The 24526-nt window shown below is 35.3% G+C and overlaps 1 protein-coding gene across 1 annotated transcript in view; it reads right to left on the reverse strand.

The window, feature by feature from the left end:
- LOC132696591 (neuroligin-4, Y-linked-like) overlaps positions 1-24526 on the reverse strand; it is a 331275-nt gene that overhangs the window by 98149 nt on the left and 208600 nt on the right. Inside the window, exon 5 of the mRNA XM_060661512.1 lies at positions 13873-14025. Within this exon, the coding sequence (XP_060517495.1) occupies positions 13873-14025 (153 nt within the window). The remainder of the gene's footprint in view (positions 1-13872; positions 14026-24526) is intronic.

Here is a 24526-nt window from a genome sequence, read left to right on the forward strand (position 1 = left end):
CGAGTTCCAAATCAAAAACATATTTCTTAAAACAACACAATTCTTCTTTAAACTAATTACAAAATGTATTAAACTGCATAGTTGTCACGTCGGACATCTACTTTAAGTTTTTGTTTTTCTGTAATAATTATTAAATTAGTGAATTAAATAAAACTTGATTTGTTCACAATTATAATTAACAAATTTGTCTTTATTTTGGATTTTTAAAGTAATAGTAATGAAAACAATGTGTTGTTTTTTTTTTCTTAAAAATATTCTTTTTTGGTATTTGCTTGTAACTGTTAGTAATTAAAAGTAATATTTATAATAATAAATTAATAGTCGGCTATTACAGAAAGTAAATTTGGTAATGTACAAATAGTTTTTGCAATACAACACGAGTGCATTCACTGGCATGACCGTCAGAATTGACAAACGTCAAAAGCCGAACCGGTAAAATCTCCGAAAACATCCGATTGCTCCCAAACCAGTGCGGTAAAATCCCTGTGTTTCGAAGTAGGTGGGATACGTGGAAAACTAAACTAACGTGGTAAATTGACAGTTTCCGCACGCTAGATCGCTATGAAATTGGTTATGTTCCAAAGGGAGTAGAAAAAAATATGACATAGTAGCCCAAAAAATAAACTCCAACTGAAAACATTTATCGATTTCTCGTTATCCTTGCTTCGTCGTGGCTATTGTAATGTATAATAAAATTCAACGGCATGCTAGATCGGTGTAAATTAGGTATTTTATAGAACGGAATGGTGTGTGTGCAGGTTGTGCCATCTACAAGTTATCCAACTTCTCATTCCCGGACTTAAGGTCATGAAAAAATACCGTGAAAAAAACTACATACCAATACGCGCTAACCTTGGTACATTGATTAGAAAAGTGAGGTTATGTTTGATCATCATATTGTATCATCTACTATTAGGAGTCTGCGAGCAAGGGAAGTATAGTTCAAAATTAATTAAAAAAAAAGGAGAACGCAAACACTCACATCGAAGGGAATATTGATTAGTTTAATCACTATGTATTATTGTTAAGTTCATGGTTCATAGTAAGAACACAAACACTTACATCGAAAGGAATATAGATTAGTTTAATCAATATGTATTACTATTAAGTTCATAGTTTATCAGCATACTATGGATACTTTGACTTTGCAACTTAGCCAAGAACCCGGATCAATATTTGTCTGAACTAGTAAAGTAAAGCCTGTTTTAGACGATGCGGAATAATCTTGCAGCAATAAATATTCATTAATCTGCTTTGGAGGGGTCACTTTTTATTAGTTTTGACAAACGTTTCCAACAAAATTTAGTGACATACAAAATCAACCAAAATGTTTGTCTTTAGATCTTCTAAATCGTGGTTAACAAGTAGGTTAAGTCGAAAGAGAAGCTAGATATAACATTGGATAAACAACCGGAAGAAAATTACATTTGTTTGGTTTAGATAAGACAAATACAATGCAAGGCAGTCAACTCTCTTTTTATCATTTGTATTTGAATGTGATTTTTCAAATACCAACATCGTTCTTATATTATCTCTTTCATCATTTTCATTTTTAGGAATGAAGATGCACTGATATCGGGCTGAAATATTGATGAAAAAACATGGTCCAAAGAATTGCAATTATCTCCTGATTGTACAAAATCCCTTTGAACAGAATCTCGTCGTCGATTTGATACGCCATCTATCACCCACATTTCGCTTTTGCAAAATTCTAATTAATCATTTGGCAACATATGTTGTTGAACCGTATTTGGCCCCGAAGGCGAATTAGAGTCGCACAAAAGGAAGACGACACTTTTTTGTTATTATCAGAGATTTCATTCTCTCTTCCATCTACGTCAACTGTTACGACACGACACTCGTCTCTGTATAACCCCGTCACTTTTGTCTCTTTGCCCCCGAATTCATTATTTTTAAACGAATCGCTGACCATGAAATCCGTTTGATATCGCAGTTTCCCGACTCGGCTTCGATTTAATGAAAATTTTCATGCCAATGGGGATGGCCAATTAGTTTTGTGCAGTTTTCTCCACTTGACGTTTGCTTTTTTTTTAAGTGGGAGTGGAAATTTATAACTTGATATTCTTTTGGTGGCGGAGGGTAGAGGGAACATATGACAGGGAGGTTTTTCTTTGGTAATATCACGGAAATGAACTTAAGTTTAATATAATTTTTATAATCAAATGCTAATGCCATTTACGGGGTAATTTTGCCACATTAGACCAGGCATTTAAACTCAAAATGAAAGTTATTCGTTTGATTGCCGGTGCAAGTTATCTGAAGCACTGTCAACCAATTTTTAAGAAGTTGGAAATTATGCCACTTCCTTGTCTGTATATTTATTATCAATTATTAGAAATAAACAAAAGCATAGACAGCTTCAGTCGGAACTCCTCTTACCATGACTATTTAACTAGAAATAACAAGCTATTTCGTGCTTCAAGATTCAAATATACCAAAAGTAAAAAAAAAAAATCACTAAATTTAAACTTGTACAATAAACTAACAGCTAACGTGAAAGTTTTAATAGAAAATAAAAATAAAAACATCTTAACCTTTCTTAACACTGCTTTTACTCGGTCGGGGAATACATGGGTACGCTGTAATTGAAGTCAAAGAAGCGTCTGTCCTGTTCTTATGTATTATACACTGTTTTATATAATTTATAAACTCTTTATATAATTTATTCATTGTCTTGTTTTTTATATACATATTTTTCTAGATATTATAATTATGACTTCCCACATAACAAAACGTGGTCATTAAATTCTATTCTATTCAATGTATCCGCAGTTAGCTCGATGCAAAATGGAGCGGCAACGGCGCAATAGAAAAGTGAGGCAAATTTTCCAATACAATAATGCGTATTGTTGCTTTGTTCTTCCCAATTAAATAAACGAGAGAATGTGGCATTCTTGTTGTTCGATTACTTTATTTACCGATATTTTCTTACTGAAATTGTTTAGACATTATTATACCGGGTGAGACAAGAAAGTGGGAACACACATGACTTTTAAATGACTTAAGATAGCGATTTGAAATTAGGAAGGGTTAATATAGGCTGCATGTCCAATTTTTTGATAATACATAGTCAATGGTTGTATTTCCGGTTTGAGCGGAAACGACAGTCGATTTCGAATTTTATTTGGCACAACCTTTATTTTATTTTTGTATTTTTGGATTCAGGGGATCATTCTACGTAGGATACGACGAGTTTTCTCTTCTTTTTTTGTTTTCTTAATTTTTCTTTTAATTTTAGGAAATAGAATTTGAAAATGAAACATTTCTTTGCTTGTCTAACGGCAGATATCATTTAATGTATTGAACTATTATTTTGTTAAAATAACCTAGTTTTTTTAAATAGCACCCTAGCGGGAATAACAACTTTTTATAACCTGTACTTTTTTTACATTTTTTTACATTTTCACACCAAAATTTGCAGAATCCGCTAAAAAAATCAAGAAAAAACCAGATAAGTAAATACATTTTTATAAAAACAAAATATTACTTAGGTATATTATTAATTGTCAACTCGGTAAGATTAAAAAGCAAAAGAAACTTTCGACAAGCTCATGCAGTGGAAAGAAAAAAACAGATTAGTATTAAAAAAAATCCAGGGACAGGTTTCTTCTGAGATTCAACGATTTGAATTTTTGTTGAAAGTGTTTTATTACCATTAAAAGTTGATATGATATGATATGGATAAGCTACAAACACTTTTTACCTGAAACTCAGAAGAACAAGAGCATAGAAACATTTTTGTTGTTTTCAAATCAATATTTTGTAAATCTGTTAGAAAATAAAACCTCAACAATGTCGGAGAATCGTTTTGAAAGTGGTATATTAATGTATGTTGCTGTAAGACGCTGCAACCCATCCTAACATTTCTGGAGTTATACTATCAAATGCAGCAGATATTCTCCGCTGTAATTCTTGTAGGTCGCACACTGGAGTTACAAAAACACGGTCTACTTCGTACCCCCTAACAAAAAAAAATCTAACAGTGTCAAGTGGTGTGGTGTGTTGAGATTAGTCTATTTAGGTGTTCAGTCATCATCTCTAAAATTATGGGGTGGCGCGCCAACCTGCTGAAAATACATATTTAATGTAACGGCACCGGGTAAATCAGATAACCAGTCTCCAATTTCATTTCTTAGGAATTGCAAATATCGTGCATCAGTAAAGGCACCATGAAAATAAAGCACTTCCTATCACTCTTGCCCAAACATAAATTCCGAACCGTTCTTGAAACTGTCAGAGACGAATAATTCTTTGACTAATTAAAGACCAGTTTCTGTTGTTCGTGAATACTTAAATGAATAATGGCCGCGTTTTTTAAAAATTCTCCTCGCAGATTCTCTTGAGATGTCTAATTCGAATGCCACTTCTCTTAGCGACGCAGCGGGATTTACGTTGACGTATCCCACAACATTGATTTCCATTTCTTCACTTACAATAAAATTATCATGTCGATTATTTTGTGGATTTTTCATTTTTAATTCCAGCATTCTAAAGAAAGAATATTTGGGAATGCGACGTTATATCAGAAACATATCAATTTTTTCTCTATTTCTAAATTGATTATTGTTTTCCATCATAATCCAAATCGATAACACGACAAAATCGATAATCAGATAAAAATGTACAAACTGTCAGAATCTTCAATCATTTTGACTTGATGGTGAATAGAATCGAACCAGTTTTAAAAAGATTTTGTTCCCACTAGGGTGATATTTGAAGAAACTAGGATATTATAAAAGTTTAATTGTTCATTACATTAAATTCTATTTGCTATTATATAAGTAAAGAAAAGTTTCATTTACAAGTTTTCCCATGATCAGGTGACCCGGTGAATAGTATTTATATGGTCACAGCCTCAATTTTCAAAAATTAAATAAAAATTAAAAAAAAATGCAAAAAATATGGGTTATGCCGTTTAAAATTCGAAAGTTACTGTCGCTTCCGCTCAAACCGGAACCATTGATTACACATTTTCAAAAAAAATTAAAATTGAGCCTATATTAACCCTTCCAAATTTCAAATTCTTATTTTTTTTTTAAATATTTGAAAAAAAGAATTATAATAATTCAACTTACACAAAAGCATAAAAATGGATATAGTTCAAAATTCAAGATACATATTGAAGTCTTTAGGTAAAACCAACTGTAGCATTTTTCAAATCACAAATTTCATTTAAAACATAGTTAAACGAGGCGACATGTTTCGCATAAAATGGTATCATCAGAACAATACAAATTAAAAACAAACCACACACATTAGCAACAGGATGATGACATTGTAGGCGATACATGTCAACTGTTGTTTTAAATTAATGTTTTTTGATACTGCAGATTTCGTGTGTTCTTTGGTTTTACCTATATTTAACTTTAAAGTTTATTTTTCTTCAAAAGTTTTTAAAACGGTTTTGGTTCAAAAAATGTAATTTCAATAGATTATAAAGAAAATGGTTTAAATTATTTACATATTTACCGAGATATGTACAATTTAACAATTATTTTTTATACCCTGAAAAGCTGAAAATTTTTAAAGTTTTGTTGATTTTGTTCTCTATTTCTCAGTAATAAGAATAAATACACGTTATTATGTCTTAAAAATGGTATAATTGGCAATGGTGGAAGACGAAGGCAGACCGTTGAGGTCTTTGGAAGTCTAAGCTAAGGTACAAAAGGAAGTAAGAATAATGGTAAAACTACTGAGGAGCCACTGCAGGCTTAAAAGGCACCTATGACTTATTAGGATGGAAGAAAAAACCGAACGCAGATTCTGTCAAGCAACTTAAGAGAAGACAAAATGAAAAACTTTTTAAGTGAAATTTCGTACATCAGTAAAAATTTTAAGTGTTGCAAATTCCCAAACCTTTAACGGCTTCAAGAATTTGCTGTGTTGTTATTGTAAACGGGAAAGGGGGATCATCTATGCTATACGTGACTATTCCCAACCTGTTAATAGTTGTGATAATTTCTATGGACGTGTGCTGCATTAAATATCAGCTTGTCGACGTAAACAAATCATTAAGCGATGGGAAAGAGGGCAAAGTTCTGAGAGATCAAACAAAAAAACATCAAAGGAAAAATAACTGATTGATCCCATATTGATTGAAAATGACAGAAAGGGAATAAATTTGAAGTTATTCCTTTGTATTTGTGTTTGCTTCATTTGTTTTAAATATAAAAGCTCTTGTTAAACCGTTCTCTGTCTATGTTTTCTTGATGTAACAAAATATGTATCCCCCAAAATCGACATTTTGCTGCGACGCGGTTGAGACAGAGAGGGAGAGAGAGGAACACACACACAATAACACGGACACCAAAAAAGCATTGTCAAGCAACAGCTATGCAGATTTTGTTATTGAAACACGTATTTTCTCCTTCTATTTCTTTTAATAGGATTCTGTCCTGTTTAACTATGAATAGTTAGCTACCTACCGAGTTCTTCTTCACACGTTGAGTTCCATCTCTCATATAATTTTGTTGGTGGTCTGATTAGTGGTTTTGGTTTATGGTTGATTGGTTTCACTGTGTCCATTTTCTGTCTGTCATTTTTTTTCATTTCATTCGCCCTCATTATCCTTTTTGTTGTTAATGTTTCTTCTTTTGCATACGTGACAATACATCTTTTGCATGTTTTGTATAATGTTGTTTTTCCATATTATTTCTTTCAATCATCCGCTGACCATTGATGCCTCTCTCGCTTGAGTTCGTGTCTTCTTAATTGCAATGCTCATATTATACTTATCTGCTATTTTCTTCATCCTGTACAGAAAGAGATGTATGTAATCTTGACTAGCCGTCACGAGTAGTTCAACATCAGCATAACACAACATTTACAATGATCTCCAATTGTTTACAATCCATTGAATCTTGTTGAGGCTTTCTATGATTCTGTCAATGATAATATTAAATAGTGTAGTGTTGAGGTCACCTCCCTGTCATATCCAGGTCGTAATCGGTACTTTTTTGAAGAGTCCCGTTCTTTGATAATATTTTGATATTTATGGTCTATAATGTTCTTCTCTAATATTTTTAATATGTCTCTCAATAGTACTTTATCGAAGGCTTTAGTGAGTCGATTTGATGATTGCTCCGCAGACACCTTAAATACCTGCTGGGAGGCAAGTGGTTTTGGTGAAGTGTAATTGTCAATTGACCGTCTGATATCTTGATGAGGGAAATTGTGTGTTTTATATAGACGAAATGATTCAAAATTAAGTTTTTGTTTTCGGTTAATGTTGTTATTTTCCAATTCAGTTGTGAAATTGTTTTTGTGTATGGAATTTAGATAGTTCAGAAACGTTTGAGGAATCCACAAGAAAAAAATGTTTCCCCTAATTTTATTTCCAAGTCTTCTGGCTATTGCAGTAAAAAGTGAAAGTGAAAAGTTATTGAAAGACGTGTACCGTTACAAAAAACGAATTTTGGCGATTAAAGACGCGACAAGTGCAAATTTTCAAGTTGAGAGGTAAATGTTTGTTATTAACTCTCTGAACGCTTAGTCAATTTTCCAGACAACACAAGAAAATCCTACATAAGGATCTAGTGCTGTTACATTTCTTCATCCTGTTTTTAAAAAATATGTATAATGTGCTAACGCTGTTTAAAGTGATCGATACTTATTACCCACACATTGTCATTTGTCAAACCTGGATGTGCAATTTGTATGGTGGGTGTCTTTAGAGGGTATGTAAATGGTAATCAAAGTAAATCAATCTAAAATAAAAAAAAACTATCGAAATGTGGACATAATTTTGGATGTAGTAAATAAAAGATAAACTTAAAGGTTTAAGCAAAACGGATTTAATACCGGCATGCAGAAAAGTGCAAGCCGTTTTATAAGCGAGACACGCATTCGTCTTGTAAACGCTTCATCGGAACGTCAAATGTCACCGTTTCCATCTCAGGCACCTTTGCTGTACATCAGCCGGAAAACCTATTCCTTCGCGAATTTTATTTGACGAAAATTGCCAACGACAACGTCATATCCGTTCGCGTGTAGCGCTGACGCTTACGATTTTCCGTTATCCGCTAAATATATCAGTCGAAATGTCTGTTCGAATTTCTGGTGAAATTTACGCTCCGAAGTGCTTATTGTGAACCGTGAAATCCGATATTTAGTACATTTTTCAGGTTCGACAAAGTCGATTGATTTTCTGTTGATGTCAAAGGAGGAAAACGTGCAAATATAGCTTGTTGTTGCCCTTTTTTGAGTCTGACACATATCGAAATACTATACCAACAGTATTACCAACTAGTTCCGTTGCTGTTACAAACGCTACAGCTCTGACCGAATTATTCAGCTCCCTCACTCAGCTTTATATTATTAACATTGTTCAGAATTTAGTAAGCAGCAATATTTTTGGTATAGTCTGTCTCAATCTTCATCGTGCTGACTTTCGCTAGCTTTTATGGAAGTTACCTGCCGCCGGGAATGAAGCTCGGGTCCCGTAGGTATTAAAGGATAGAACAATAACGACGGACTCTCAAAGGTTTTGTTAATAATATAATTTTTGTTGTTTATTTAGATAGGTATAATTTTATTAAACTACACAAAGAAAAAACAATGACATTAAATATATACAACTAAATCATAGCTGGAAATATCCATACATAAACAGATTTTTATTCTAAATGTTTAAATCTAATTCTGTTTCACTATCAGAGTCGTCATTGAGAGGATTTATGCCGTTTTGTATAGAAAAGTAAGAGTCCTCAATTATTATCAAGTGTTGTACTGAATTGGTATATTATTAATTATATTTTTTAACAAATTTATAACACTGGGGCTCAAAGCAGGAGGACAAATGCTGTATGGGGTTAAACATGCAATAATATGGAGAAAGCCGTAGAAGAGTATGCCCGTCCTGTTCAACCAACTTTTTTAATTGCATGTGATTTTATGACTTCCAAAGGTGGCGCTTTTTTGTAACTGAATTCAAAATAAGTATCATTTTCTAACCAATATTCCTGGATTTCGGTTTTTGAACTTGATGATGCCGGTACTTTGAGTAGCAGACGGGTGTGGTAGCTTAATACTCTTTGCGGACAACAGCAAGCAATTTGGGACAACTGCGTCTTCTGAGCGAGCGTGTATTATGCTGATGCTTTTTGCTTTATTTGACGGTGCTTTGGTCTGACAATTTTGAATATAATTAACCCGTCCCTTGGGCACAGTGTCGTGTGTATCGAACCATGTTTCATCAAAGTAAATTGTTTATGTGTTGTCTAACCTATATGTTTTAATTTTTTGAAGGTAATGAAATCTTCAAGTGCGTAATCTGTGTGATTCCTATCGACTATTTTGGGGTACTTAAATCACATTTTACAAGAACTCTATGGAGGGTGGCACGGTTTATATTTATATTGGTTTCATCTTCTTCTAGCTTCTGTTTCAGTTTATCCAAGGTAGGATAGAGACAATATATTTTCCTTCTTATTAGGTCCTGTTGACTATTGTTTATATTCTATATGGTGAGTTTGAAAATCACTACGTATATTCCTTTTCTTCAATATCGGTGATATTGGCGTTCTTGTAAGTAGACAGGTTTTTTTTAAAGTTTCTTGTTTAATAGGTCCTCTACTGATTAAAGTTTCATACACAATATTCACAACCTGTTTTGCATCAAGCAACAACAAATATATTTTTTTTTAACTCAAGAAATACATCAAGAAATATACCACCCCTGCGTCACTCAAGTTAGGATATTTTTTTTGTTAATGGCTTTACCAACTCACAATAGGTAATAACTTCGTTAAAGATTTTTTGGAGAGGGTCTATCGAAAGCCATCACGATGAAGATTGAGACAGACCATACCCTGTGGTTCTAGGAGAGGTCTTACACTACAGGCAAGACTCTTTAGCGGAAAATAAATTTTGAGGATGAGAATAATATTTCTTATAAGCAAGTTTTTACTAATTCTATCAATAGTATATAATAGTATATAATAGAACATTTGTGACACCACCTTAGAACCAGATGTGAGACCAGAAAACGTTCTTTCCTGAATAAGATAAGTGTACAAATTTCATTAAAAATGTAGTTACATTATCAATTAATCGTATACCTGTCGAGAGCTGGAAAATTGCAGTACAGCATTTTAAAAATTGAAGATTTTTGTATTTGTATACAAAATAATTATTCTTATTGACGGCTCTGAGAGTGACACTGAACTTTATATTTTTATAACACCTAAAAAGTCCGTCTCTGGTGCTCTGTTCTACAATATCAACTTGTCGCGTATTTTATTGACGTTGGCAGGTCATTTCAGAAGCAAATACGATATACTTTGAGAGCAAGTATACTTAACACAAGCATAAATCGAATGTTTAGAATAGCGTTAGGAAGAAATTATTATTTTTATATTTTATATTATATTTTATATTTTATATTATACATAGTAACTAATATGTATACATTTCTATTAAATCAATTCTTAACATTCCCAGGAAGACGAAATTATACCAGTCGTCGCCTCCGTTTTTTTGATTACCTTCAATACCATTATGCCAGAAACGATTTATCTACCAGTCCCCCAAAATCCGGCGATTCTCATTTTTTTTCTTCACGAGGCTAGGATCAGTAGCGCCGCGTAACGAAAATATCCATTGTAGTTGCTACTTCCAGTGATCTTAATTGGTAAGTTAAATAACTGTCATTCATAGATTCATAGATACAGAGTCATGTATTAAAACAATACAATATATTAAACAATATATTAAAACAATTTTTATTTATTAATTTATTTTTTCTACTCCCACCTGTAAAATATCTAATTATCCACCGATGTAAGATGCGGGAAGCGTCACTTTACCACGTCACTTTCATTTCCCATGAATGCGAGCCACTTCGGACATTTCCGGGAGTTTACCGCACGGATTTGGAAGTAATCGGATGTTTTTGGAGATATTTCCCACGCTTTGAATTTTGACGTTTGTCATTTCTGACGGTCATGTCAGTGAATGTATTCGTGTTTTGCGAAAATGTACCCAAAAACTAACGGTCGTAGAAAAAATATAACAAGTATGGCGTTCGGTAAACTTTTTAAGTCACTCGTTTATTAAAAACTCGCTCCGCTCGTGTCAAATAAATTCGTGAGTCAAATGCCGTTTACCGCACTTGTTGCATAATATACTCTTAATTATATTAAGTTAGAGCAATATGAATTTTTATTTGAAAGGCGCACCATAGAAAACCTGAAATTACATTTGTCTGTTATTTGAATCCATTTTAACAAATTCTAATTCTTCTGTCTTCACATACCTGTCTACATGACCTGTATACGTAGTAAATGAATATTCTTGAAACGTTCTTTGGAATTTTTATAGAATTTTTAGTGCCTAAGGAACATTAAACCCACACCACGCCACTGACTATCAGCGAAAATGTGATGATTTTTCGGGCGGGCCATAATGCCGTATCGATCCTCATCAATATTCATGTTCAGTGCCGTTTGAGTTTGTGTGTTTTCGGATTACTTTCTGAGTGGAAAACGAGAAATAAAAGATACCGATATCGATAAGAATGATTTAGTAATACTCCGTAAATGAGTGTTTCCTTTTGAGGGCTGTCACAGTGGAGCTCATAAATCTACGGATATTATGATCAATTTAAACAGTAATATCGGTTTAGACATCGAGAGCAGGAAATAGACACCAAAAATCGACGACATAAAAATGAACAATTTCATTTTTCTACTTGAATATAAATCGAAGCAAAAAATTGAGGCATTTTTATATTTACATTCATAGTTATTATAGTAATAGGGTGGTAGTCATAAATAATATCAAAACCAATTCCAGCATAGGTGACATCTAAGTTTAATCGATGCTGTAGCAACATTTCAATGTCAATGGTAAGCCCAGCTCATTACAATTTAAATTATGGAACTCCATATCAAAAATTTCAGTAGAACTAAGCTCCTGCCTTTTTAGTATAGATAGCAACAGAATGCGAAAACATGCCTTCGGTTCATTTATGGCATTCGCCGTAGAGAACCTTTCTCTCATAAATTAAAGGAAACGAAATGGCGGACTATGGAGAAGCGCAAAACTTTACACTCAGCTGAGTTGTGTCATAAAATCATTATTACAGATCGGCCATCGTATCTAATAATTAAAATTCGTTATCGTACAGATATGCACACTTTAATTTAAGATTTCGCCCTTATATATCCCCTCCATTTCATAGCATATTTTGTGTAAAAAATATTCCGCACCAACAGTTTTTTAAGTGATATTACATGAGTGACTTTTTTTTTGTTTTTTAACATACAGTTTTTTTTTAAGTGGACGTCGTATGAGTGACTCCTTTTTCCTTCCTTTCACATTAGTAGACATTACATATAGTTTACCTCGAACTAGAATCCTTTTAAATTGAATTTCGGCCTCCTTTTTACTTGTAAAAATGGTTATTAGATATTGATGCTGATTATGCAAATTATTATTATTATTATTATATATCTTTATTATCCCACATATTTTACTTACAATCAGTGTATTATGAATTTCGTCAAGTAGGTCTAAATTAGCTATTACACAATATAGATCCGGCTAATGAGACAGAAAACTACATTAAAAATTTATTTAATAAAATTTTTTTGAAAATTATTATTTAATTAATTCTTATTAATGCTACTTATTTTTTATTGTCTTCGTTACATGTATTATAGTTGTAAAAATTTCCGTTTATTTGTAAGTTACTTTTGTTTTTATGCACGCATAAACAAACTCCTAATATGTAAATACACGCTAAAGGCAGTATTTTAAGCTCCCTTAAATACTTAAGTATCTACAGCAAATAAATTATTATTATTATTGGTAAAACAATGGTGAATTATTTAAAGCAATGTTTCCGTGTCTTTGGATAAGACCAAATAAATATTATCTTCCCAAAAATATACCAAATGGTCTATAAGATTTTCCAATTATATATAATATATAGTTCCTTAAAGAAACGCAAATAATTTAATATCTTGATCTATGATAAGAAATAAACATATATTTAGCATAGTGCAATTCTGAATAGGATCCTTTTAAATGTAGTTTCAATGAAATAAATATATGATTATAAATTATTAATCTTGTGGTAAATTATTTTTCAAAAATGTTTACTTGGAACAAGAAGGAAGAGAGAGACCAGAAAAAAATTAAAAAGAGTCATCTTTTCTGCTCCATGACCTCTTGCGTTTGACATTGTTGTATACAACCCATTTTCGTCCCCAGTAATAATCCGCTTCAAAAATGGATCATTTTCTTGACGTTTGAGGAGCGAATCACACACGTCAACGCGACGACACAAATTTCACTCCGTAAGGACATATGCAATATCAGCTCTCAAGACATATAATGGTTATGCGGCTTAAGTGTGAAGTTGGTTTCGAAAAAACGTAATTAAGTCCTCTGACGGGAAAAAACGAAATGACTTTCCGAACAACCTTATATTTCCAAAATATAGCTATAGAATGCGCGTTCTGATAAAGGTCTGATATATAAGGGTCTTTTTAAAGCAATGAGATCTTAGCATATACAAATTTTAAACTTAACTTATCAAAATCTGCAACTATTCAAAAGGAGGATTTCCTCTCTACATAGCTTTAAAGTAATTCCATTAATACTTTTCTAGTAGCACCTTTATCTACATTATTATAATGAAAATACGTTGAAGATGCCGCTGGTCAAAACGCTCTCATTGATGGCAATCATCACCTTTTTTTCGTTAGTTACAAAACCAAAAAACCGGCAAGTTCTCAAAAGAAATGAACTCGAAATTTCAAACATTTGTACTAAATCAAGTGAATTAATATATATTGAAACGGATTTGTATCGCCATCTATACCGTTTTATTATCATCGAACTTACCGAGTAATCCTAAACGGAAGTTGAGAGTAACCACTATAACGTGACCGTACGAGGCCAGCACACTACCGTCATAAGGGTGACCCGCCCCCCACTCGAAACTTTCTCCGTGGACATAAACCAGGACTGCGTAGGGTGCTTCCAATCCTCTATTGCCTGAAACAAGAATAGAGAGAGAATTTTAGTTATTTTATTTTATGCCGTCTTCTGCTTTCTCCACACGTTGCCGATCAATAATCTTCGGTCAAAAGTGAAGATGCTTTGTAATTCTGTGATCTTTGAAATAATTACGTAATTTTAGACTTGTGAGTTATTCGACCAAAATATAGGTGACTAGGAAAATGGAAAATAAGATCAAAATAAAGTTGATCCGTTGCTATCGGTTGTTGCTGATGAATGCAAATCTCGTTCAGGGAAAATACATGCATTAACTTCAATATATCTAAAAAAAGTCACGGATCTTTAATTTAAATTAAGTTAGCCAGCAGTTAAAGATGTATAAAGATGTGTAATGGCCAGGCACTTGTTTGAAATTGGAAAATACAGTATAAACAGGAGCGCGCATTAACAGAATAGCGGTTACTCTCTCTGTCTGTATAAAATGACACGCTTAACCGGATACTTTACGAAAATCGCTGTCTATAATATTATGGAGTAATTGGCTTCAATTTGACTATTAACGACAAAAGAAGTTGAACTGAGGTGGCTTATACTTGATGAAAATCCATATATCAAAATAAATAAGAACTAAAAGTTCAGATTTTCACGGAATTATATATTTTGACGTGACAATTGTTTCGACAACACCGTGTCTTTATCAAATGTAATATTTACAAACTACCTGCTACTATATATACCGAAAAATTACCATAAAACTTTAATTAATGTTGTTGTGAGAATTTAAGTTCAATAAAGGAGATTAAGAAAATGAGACACGATCAATTAGATTTAATTCTCCTTTATTGAACTTAAATTCTCACAACAACATTAATTAACGTTTTAAGGACATTTTTCGGTATATGTAGTAGCAGGTAGTTTGAAAATATTATATTTGATAAAGGCATGGTGTTGTCGAAACAATTGTCATGTCAAAATATGTTATGTCAAAAAAAAAAGTTTATTTCAACAGAAACCAAGCATTTTTAAGTTTTTGGAGCATTATGGAGAGAAGGAAAGCAAAACTGTCTATTTATTTGGTACTGGATATGCAGGGCCAAATAAAAACCCGATAGTTGCCTTGAATCTACTATATTATTTACAAATATCAAAAACGTTGAGCACGGTTAGCCTAAAATTTTTTGAACCTTTCCACGGGCAAAGTGAAAGAGATTGACCAACATAATGTCACATTCAATATCCTTTAAGTTATCACATTGTGGTGAATTCTACAGATGCATTACCTTAAAAAGAACGCAGAAAAATCTCTTAAATTTACCTGTTCAAAAGCTTTATAAGGGAAGTCCTAAAGTTTCAGCTCTTAAATCAGTAAACATATAGCCGAAATCACATCAATGACGTCACGCGCGGTTTGAATTGAATAGAATGTTGACAGCCATCGTTAAACGCCAAGGCAACAAATTAAATAATAAATTATAGGCAAGAAGACATTTTTGACACCGTAGCATAACAGAATTCAGATATTAACTTCATTTCGTTATTATAAGCGATGTTATCTAAATAATGTAACAATGTGTGCAAGGGATAAATACTAAAGTTATTAAATAGCTATTTCCGTGCCGTTAAAATATCTTGCTATTTAATGACGCAGTGTTCATACAAGAAACGTTGCGGCATCATCGTTGCTCCGCACACATATCTAAATTGAAGGTAAATACATTAAATCCCAAGTTCGAGCGGTAACTAAATCTCGCTTTCGGGGACTAGCGGTTAATATGTTTCAAAACCGACAAATAACCTTTCTGAGCTGTTCGCCGTCTAGGATGGCGTTCTTATTTAAAATTCATTTTAAAACCTGACATACAGTACGTGCGTGTTCTTGAATGTAAATTTTTCATTTCTTTCTATTCAATATGCTGCCCTTCAATATGCCAACTGCCATCGCCCTTCTTTTAGCCTCTCAACAGTAGGAAAAGAAATATTGCAGGGTCCGCTATGCTCTTTCTGAAAGCTATTTGACTAAACAAACTTTGAATTGGAGAGCTTTTAATTCACCCAACTATTTTTTTCCTTCATGGTAACGATTGCGTGTTGATTAGCTATTTTATAATAGCTAAGAACGCGGACAATTCATAGTTCACGTTTTGGTTACACTTATAAAAGAAATATAACACTTAGATAACGGTGACTAAATTTTAGTCCCATATAAAACTTTTCGTCTAGCCAATAGCTACTCTCACTTGACCTGTGCATCAGACTGCATTAAGTAATTTAGATATACTACGTAAGAAAAGGAAACAAAGTTGTAAAAAAATAATAGCAAATCCGGTCTTGATGTCAATATCTCCATTCTATAATCACTGAATACAAAATTTGGATTAAATTGTAATCCTCGGTCCGTCTATTAAAAAGCAATGCTTGAACATCACTTTATATTTGCTACTTCTTAAATATAATGCAGTTTTATGTTCAGGAAGTATAATCTTATCTTTGGTTCTACTATGAATTAATTCTATTTTTAAAAGATTCGGAAATATGTTTTTTCGTGATCACAACTGGAACTGCAAAACTGTGGATGCTGTAGGATATCTGAGATGAAATGAATGAATTATGAAAAGGAAAAGTGCCAAAATAGAGCCTTGGGGAACGTCTGTGTTAGTGTTTTATATGAGATATAGTTAAGTTTAAAGACTGGTTTACTTAATCAAAGGTTTTTGAGTAATCCAGAAGAATAAGAATGCTTTCCTGTCCCTTATCATATGGCTCAAAAATATCGCTCGACCACTGCCGCCGTTTAATGTCTTTCATTTTCTTGCATTTAAAATGGCGATCATTTTTTAATACCATATTTTTGAGGAGCATGTATTCAAGTGCCAGATATATTTTTTTAAAAAAATCTTCCTTTTTTTGTAGGCTTCTATGTTAATTCGGAAAACAATAATGACCGCCACACACAAAAGATGCAATGTTCGAATGAGTCGCTTTTAAAAAGTTATAGTCATATATGACTTTTCAATTAATATTAAACCACTCGGAAGCTTTTGTAAAACTTATCTAAGTGCCCTAGAGCCTGATTTTATAAGTTACCAAAGAGGTATTTATTAAAGCTTTTGTAACTCGTATAAAACTAAGAGTATCTGGAAAACCAATTGAAAATCATTAGTAAGCAAATGGCAGTTATATTAATTAAAACCTCACTATTCAGTTGTTCTTGAAAGAAAATTGCTTAGTTTTTTTTATAAGATAAGGTTTAGAATTAAAGCAAACATGCCTTGTAAAATTCTGCAAGAGAAAGGAGTAGGGAAAATAGCACAATCTTTGACAGTCCATGGGAGACCAGGTTTCATACTAGCTCCAGACTGCTTACTACGTGCTTTAACATTTATAAGGATTTTACCGAGTAAGCTACAAAATCCCATGCGTAAAAGTGTTACAGTAACGCTATAAAGCCTTATTTAAAAAACTTGATCTAACATCATAATTTTATAGATGTTTCAAAAGCGTTTTGGACACAATGTCACAAAACTTAAAGGGTTTTGACATTTATTGGGCGTCCTACAAAATTTGTAACACCAATATAAAAGTATGAAAACTGTTATTGAAGCTAAGATTAGTCGGGTACTTTGGTTTTCGTCTTAACTCCACACGTTTCAAACACGCTCTCGAACCACTGCAAATGAGATTTCGATAAAGTTTTGCATTGCTTTTTTTGATATTTTTGAAAAACTATGAATTAATCATGGATAAAAAACGTTTTTTAGGCATCTTTCGGCCCTTGTGTTAAATTGCAATAGATATTGTCTAACAACAACAACAACTATCACCGAATCAAGCAAAAAGTTCCTGGTCGTTAATGGCGCAGTAATATCGCGGCAATTAAACAATATTCTCGGTCGTAAAACTAGAGCCGTGTTTTCGGATATTTTATCTAAATGCACTGGAGTTGGAACAAAACAAAACCGGTCTCGTTGTTTTGCCCATTTCCTCGCGGTTTTAATGTAAATGCATCACGGCAGTGAAATTACTCTTCATTTAGATAGCTTCCAACTGTTTTACTCAAAGTCTTTCTCTTGCGCCCCATCTAACGTAGACAAAAGACGGACATAAGTTTTTCACAATTACGAAAAGAAATTTTAGAATTCTCTCATTAAAACAGATTTGTTTCGATAAATTTTCTCGTTTTTAAAAGAAAATTGTAGTAATTAAATAACATTACCCACCATCTGAATGTTAACACAATCCTTTTGGAATGACGGTTTCGAAATTCATCCAAAAAACTATTTTCCTAGAAAATTTTATTTCAAATTGTAATGTTTTTATCTTATCTTATCTTAAAACAGACCAGACCTCAACTTCCAGTCTACATTGAGGTCCCGCAAGTCATCATGTAAATTGGAAGAACATTTCTGATGAATGCTTCACCTCGAATTTGGAGGAAAGCAATTTGATCCCAATCAACAGCCACGATCCGATGAATAAATGGAAAGTAGATGATAGTCATGACTGTGATTGAGGATACAATAAACAGACATTACAACACACATTGTACAGAAGGCCCGGTAAGGAAATTTCAACACATGTTCCAACTGCGTGATGTGGATATTTTTCAAATTGGTTGGTTGCAACTTTCGAACTATATTGTTAAACAAACTGCATCTGCTCATATTTCTTTTTTCTTTACCAATTTATTGTTTTACCACAACTTATAGTCCAATTAACTATTAGTAGCATGTTAATTGATTAGTTTAGTACATAGATGAAACTCTTTGCCTTATGCATGTGTTCTCTTTTTTTTGTTTGCTAACTGTTGATTGGTTGTAATAAATTGTAATAAATAAATAAATAAAAAAACTGGCCCAAAATTAACAACTTGCGTGAATTTTGCGACACATTAAGCGAGACAGCCCAACAAAGTATTGCTTTGTATTTTCATTCTGTCGTTGTTAATTAATTAATCAAGTAATTTACTGCGAACGCCAGACCGTTTTAATTACCGCCCAACAAAATATAAGATATCGTGGTTTGCGAAATCTAAGAGACAAAGGGCTTCCTGAACATTTGGTGCCCGACTAGCCCATCAAACTTCATAATTGCGGAAAATGTAATTGCTCGGAACGTTGCGGCACGCAATAAACTGTGACGTCAATTAACTGCAAAACATTTGTTTCGTCAAATGGCGAGATTGCACGGCCTATATATCTCGCTGTTGTGCACGGGTTGTCTCTAGATTCATATTGAAAGGAAGTATTAGAAAAAAAACGCCTAAAAATTTACGAGTGCCGTTTCAACATAGTTGTATACCTAAGATAAGGATAATAAGGGTTGTTCACAGAATACGGCAAGAAATATTGTGCTAAAATACAAGGTTTTCAAAAAGTTTCACCTTTTGCATGTGGTAATTGTTAAAAAATTACTTTTGTGCTATGTAGGTTAACCCAAAAGAATTAAATTTTTTATTTTTAAGTGGAACTCCCTCGTGTACATTGGATGCTACGCTCAAAATAAGCGTACGTTTCAAGGTTCTTTAAATAATGTGAATTTTATCAAAATGTTTCCTAATTTTAATTTCCGAAATAGATTAGAAATATTTAAGGTATTTACCATGAACCACATGGTATATGTTAATTGTAAACGGCATGTCAATTTTTACAGGGCAGCCACAAATTTATTCTCATCTAATAAAAACTTGTGGTTAAATCATAATTTGAAGGAAACGCCTTATTTTTGATTTATCAGAGGATGTACTTTTGAATAATCGAATGGCTCAAGGTTTCCTATAACTAAGTCTTCTTTTCGCAGAATATGGGTGTTGCCGTCATATTATGTATTTGTTATGGATTAAGAAATTATAAAAAAAAGAATGCAACGCACACAGCAAAACCAAACCGAATTGACAGCTTCAGTAATCTTATTAACATTTCTAAATTTCGTATTTTTATTTAGAAAAGGCCAAAAGGAGTCAAAAATTATAATTTCCTACTTCTGCATATAAGCTATGGAACACCCCACCCTCGATAGGTAAATTAAAAGTACGTACGCACGGAAAATTACAAAATATTAGTGTTTAATTTAATCAAATTATAACCACTTGCTAGGATAAGGATAAAATTTTGGCCACTCTGTATAAGACGGAAAATTTTTGTAATTGCAATATAAATTATTATCTATTGTTACACTCTACTGTGAATTTTTCTGACTTAATTTATATACTTCTTCTAATGTATTTCAAAAATTAAAATTAAATTACATGTTAACAAAACTCAAATTATTTAAAAAACCTTAAGTTTTAGGTATGATACGCCTTACGATCCTAGTATCCAAAGAAATAGAGTCTCGTTTCTTTTAAAAACATTTATACTTTTAACACTTTTGATACAACCTGCGAGTAATTTCAAAAAATTTTTAAAGTAAAAAATAACTATAATTAGATTTCACATTGTTAGAAGTTACACTGGTTAAAAATTTTGTAGGAATTTTTTTTTATATTTTCATCCATTTATTGTTTTTTTTTTAATTATTTCATAACTAATGTAAATGAACCTGTTGCCTTTTAAAAATAGCCTATAGGAAAATTAAAGTTGATAATTTTATGTACACACAGAATTATAATTAATTTTGATTAGAATTACCTTTTTTCTAAAATCTTTATTAATTATTACATGCCGTCGTCGCTAGAACCTCGTAAATTCGGAACTTCAACACTAATAAAATGGGTGAAACCACCAGCTATTTATTTACGGTTTCTCTCCTTTCTTTCCTTCGCTCTAAATCGCACCCGGGGTCATAAATATGTTACGCGTTATTAGACAATTTTCAAAATCTAACCCTTTTTGTTACGTCAGGGCGTTTAATAGTTCGAGGGCATCGGCAACCCGAAATTGCCCTGTCGTAATCTGCTTATCATGCGATACTCGGAAACCTCGGATCTTAACTGCCGGGTCTAATTAAAAAAAAAACGTGGGATTTATCGCTCATCCGACCTAATTGCACTGTAACTACGTTTCAATTATTGTGGGGAGTTGTCTCATTAGGATTTTCCCAACCATCAAAAAGTTGCCGTTATTGATCCTTTTCTGCTTATTGGTGCCGGAGGTGACGTTGAGAACTTTTCGCGCTGATTCATCCTGATCGGACATCCCTTTGTAAATAGCGATTGACCATGATAGTTTAAAGAAAGGTTTATTTTCCTTGTATAAATTTTATACATATTTGGTTTCTTCGTTCTAGACAGAGTGATCACAAAAGTTCCGGAGGAGATAATCGAAAACAATTAGTCAATTAATACATACCATTATTGACGATAACGATGAGTACTTTAAAAAAATTGACAATAAAAATGCTTTTGGATTTGGATTACAAAAGTGTTGCACCGTATGATTATTTTTGTATTAATTGCCTATCCGAAAGCTATATTTTGCTTGTCAAAAAAATCATCACAAAAAGCTCCTTAAAACATCTACGAAAAAATACCTAGATAATTAAAATCCTAATTGTCTAGGTATTTTTATGTAATATTATCATTGTGTGTCTTTCTTTTTTATTTTACTCTCGATATATATCTGTTTAAACCATTATTGTTGGGTTGTTTATTAACTTTTTAAACTTTTTTCCATCTATTATTTTTACAAAAATAATGCTAATTCCCAGTTTCATATCTTAATCATTTAAATCATACCCAGTTTTTAATTTTATCTGTACTGTGGTATTGGTATTAAAGGGGGGCGCCCTGGCGGGCGTCCAAGCACTTAGGCTACCAGGTGGGCCCGTTGTGCCCCCAGGCCGCTCTAGAGGGCGTTCAGAATGCCGCCCCTCCTATAGAAGGTCAGCAACTCCTTTAGCCCAATACCGTGCATTGAGTCCGGATCGATCAGGGCCGTTCCGAAGACTCCCAATCTTGCCCATGTCAAGGCAGGGCACTCGGTGAGCAGATGATACGGGGTCTCTTCCCCTTCCATGTACCACCTACACTCCGGGTCGTCTCCAATGCCTAGCAAGCAAAGATGCCTCCTAAGCCTGCAATGTCCTGTGTAGGCCCCTGTTAGTGCTCTACACTCCCTTCTGGTCAGTATAAGCAGCTCCCTGGTCCGAGGAAGGACGGGCCCATCCATCATAAGCCTCGCCTGCCTCATTCCCGGAGCAAATCTCCAGCCCCCGCGGCCCGGTTTCTCACCCAGGCTTCGAGAGCTCCCCGCCCCACACATGGGGCGATCCTCAAGCGGGGCTCTGGCCCTATATGCCTATGCGAGGAGCCCTCTCTGGCTAAGGCGTCCGCTGCCTCATTGCCCCGGATACCGGTGTGACCCGGGACCCAGACCAACGTGAGCTTTCTCTCCTCAGCCACCCTCCTCAGTACCCCTTTGCACTCCTTTATCAACAAGGAGCCCGTACGCACTGACTTCAGCGCCATGAGTGCAGCCCTAGTATCCGAGCAGAAGAAGACTCTCCTGCTTCCGTGGTTGAGCCGAAGCACCTCTCTGGCCGCCATTAATAAAGCGAAAATTTCCGCCTGAAACACAGTGCAGTACTGACCCAGAGGGACCGACAAGCTCGATCCCGTTGTCTCGCAGTACGCTCCAGCTCCGGCCAGATCTTCCATTCTGGACCCGTCCGTGTACCAGACAAGTCCCTCTCTCCAATCTTCCTTTGATGGAAAAAGAAAGGTCAATTTGTCAAAGAAGGTCATCTCGGGGAACATGACGTCACTCGGCATGCCCATGACTCCGCGATCCCCGCGACAGCCCTCTAAAATGTCGTACGGACCCCGATTGAAGGTTCCCTCCCTCCAGAGCCCGCAGCTCGCCAGCCTCACAGCTGTCCTGGTCGCCTCCATCTGCACCCGATCCGCCAGAGAGGGCAACCCCACCAGAGTCTCTAGGGCCCTCGTGGGCGCAGTTCTCTTTGCGCTCGTTATGCAGAGGCAAGCCAATCTGCAGTTTGTCAAGAACTAGCCTTGCTCCCGCTCTTTTGGTCGCCAGCCACCATGCCACTGTCCCATGCGTGAGCATAGGCACCACCATGGTACCGTAAATCCACTGCATGATCTTCGGCCCCAGGCCCCAAGTGCCCCCTACCACTCTCCGGCACGCCCACAGAGCTCCAAAGGCCGACCTGGTCCTTGATCTTATATGTTCCTGGAAGGTCAACTTAGAGTCCAACAATACGCCCAAGTACTTGACACTTCCGCTTGCAGAAAGAGGCACCCCATCCATCGAAATGTTGAGGTTGCACTCCATCTTCCTTTTTCTAGTGAAGATGACCATCTCCACCTTGCCAGGATTGACAGCCAACTTGCTGTCCAGGCACCATTGTGAGAATCTTGCCAATGCCCCGTTCACGTACGTCCCCTGTGTCATTATCACAAGGTCGTCTGCATATGCCTGGGCATAGACCCCGTGTTCTTCGCTCAGAATATGCAATATCTCCTTGACCACTAGGCACCACAGGAACGGGGACAAGACCCCTGTGGACAACCCCGTGCTGAACCGATGGAGACCTGCTCTCCACTTTCCTCCTGAGACGCTCTAGGGAAGAGCTCCACCAAGGAGTCCTCCCCGCCCTATGCTCCTCTGTCACAGGGCAGCTATTCACGAACGCCCGTTACATAGCGAAGCTGACTCGGTCGGCGGCCTCGTCAATCTCCTCTCTCTCCTCCTCCAGGTGTTTCCTTGGTAAGATCCCTAGGCGCCAAGCGAGCTCCTCTCTATAGAGTTCCCAGTTTGTTGCCCGGGGGTTCCTAAATCTAACAGGTTCCCGAACTCCCATCTCCAACCCAAAGGTGATGTATCTATGGTTCGACATAGAGTCCTCCCCACAGACACACCACCCAGTTATTTCCGGGACCAGAGCCCCGGTACAAAGTGTTAAGTCTATGACCGAGCTCCGACCCGTCGTGAAAAACGTGGGTTCTACCCCTCTGTTAGCCACCTGCAGCCCTGCCGAGGTCATGAACTCCACGAGGTCTCTCCCCCTTCTATTCGTTGCCGCGCTGCCCAACAAAACGTGGTGAGCATTGCTGTCACAGCCAATCAAAAGAGGAAGATTCGCCTCCTCACCACCAGGTCCCTGGACGCCTTGTCTCTTAGGAAAAAAGCCTCCAGCCCCATGGTTAGTATACAGGCCCAGGAACCGCCCTCTAAGGAGTCGACACTATGCAGCATCGATCCTCCCAGAGATAAGCCCTAACCCTTGATTTTACAGTCCAGGGCTCTTGGATCAGTACAATGGATGTACCGCCCTCCGAAATTTTCCTGCACAAGTGAGCCGTTGCAGCCCTGCTGTGTTGCAGGTTAATCTGTAATATCCCCGTGAAGATGTTATTACGGGAATACCACCTGCGGGTCACGATGCTAACCTCAGCCCGAATCCGAGCCCGAGGTAGCACCTTCCTCCGCTTCCGCTTCCTGACTGGTGGATCCTGATGGGATTCCCCGGTCAACTTCCATCCGAGATACCTCCTCGGTTTTCGCTTCCTCGGATGGCCCTCCGGAGGTCTCATCCACAGAAGTCGTGGGCGCCGCCTCATCTGTACTATGTTATATAA

This window comes from Cylas formicarius, unplaced genomic scaffold (assembly GCF_029955315.1).
Source record: "Cylas formicarius isolate icCylForm1 unplaced genomic scaffold, icCylForm1.1 PGA_scaffold_1__22_contigs__length_36826433, whole genome shotgun sequence".
Lineage (NCBI taxonomy): Eukaryota > Metazoa > Arthropoda > Insecta > Coleoptera > Brentidae > Cylas > Cylas formicarius.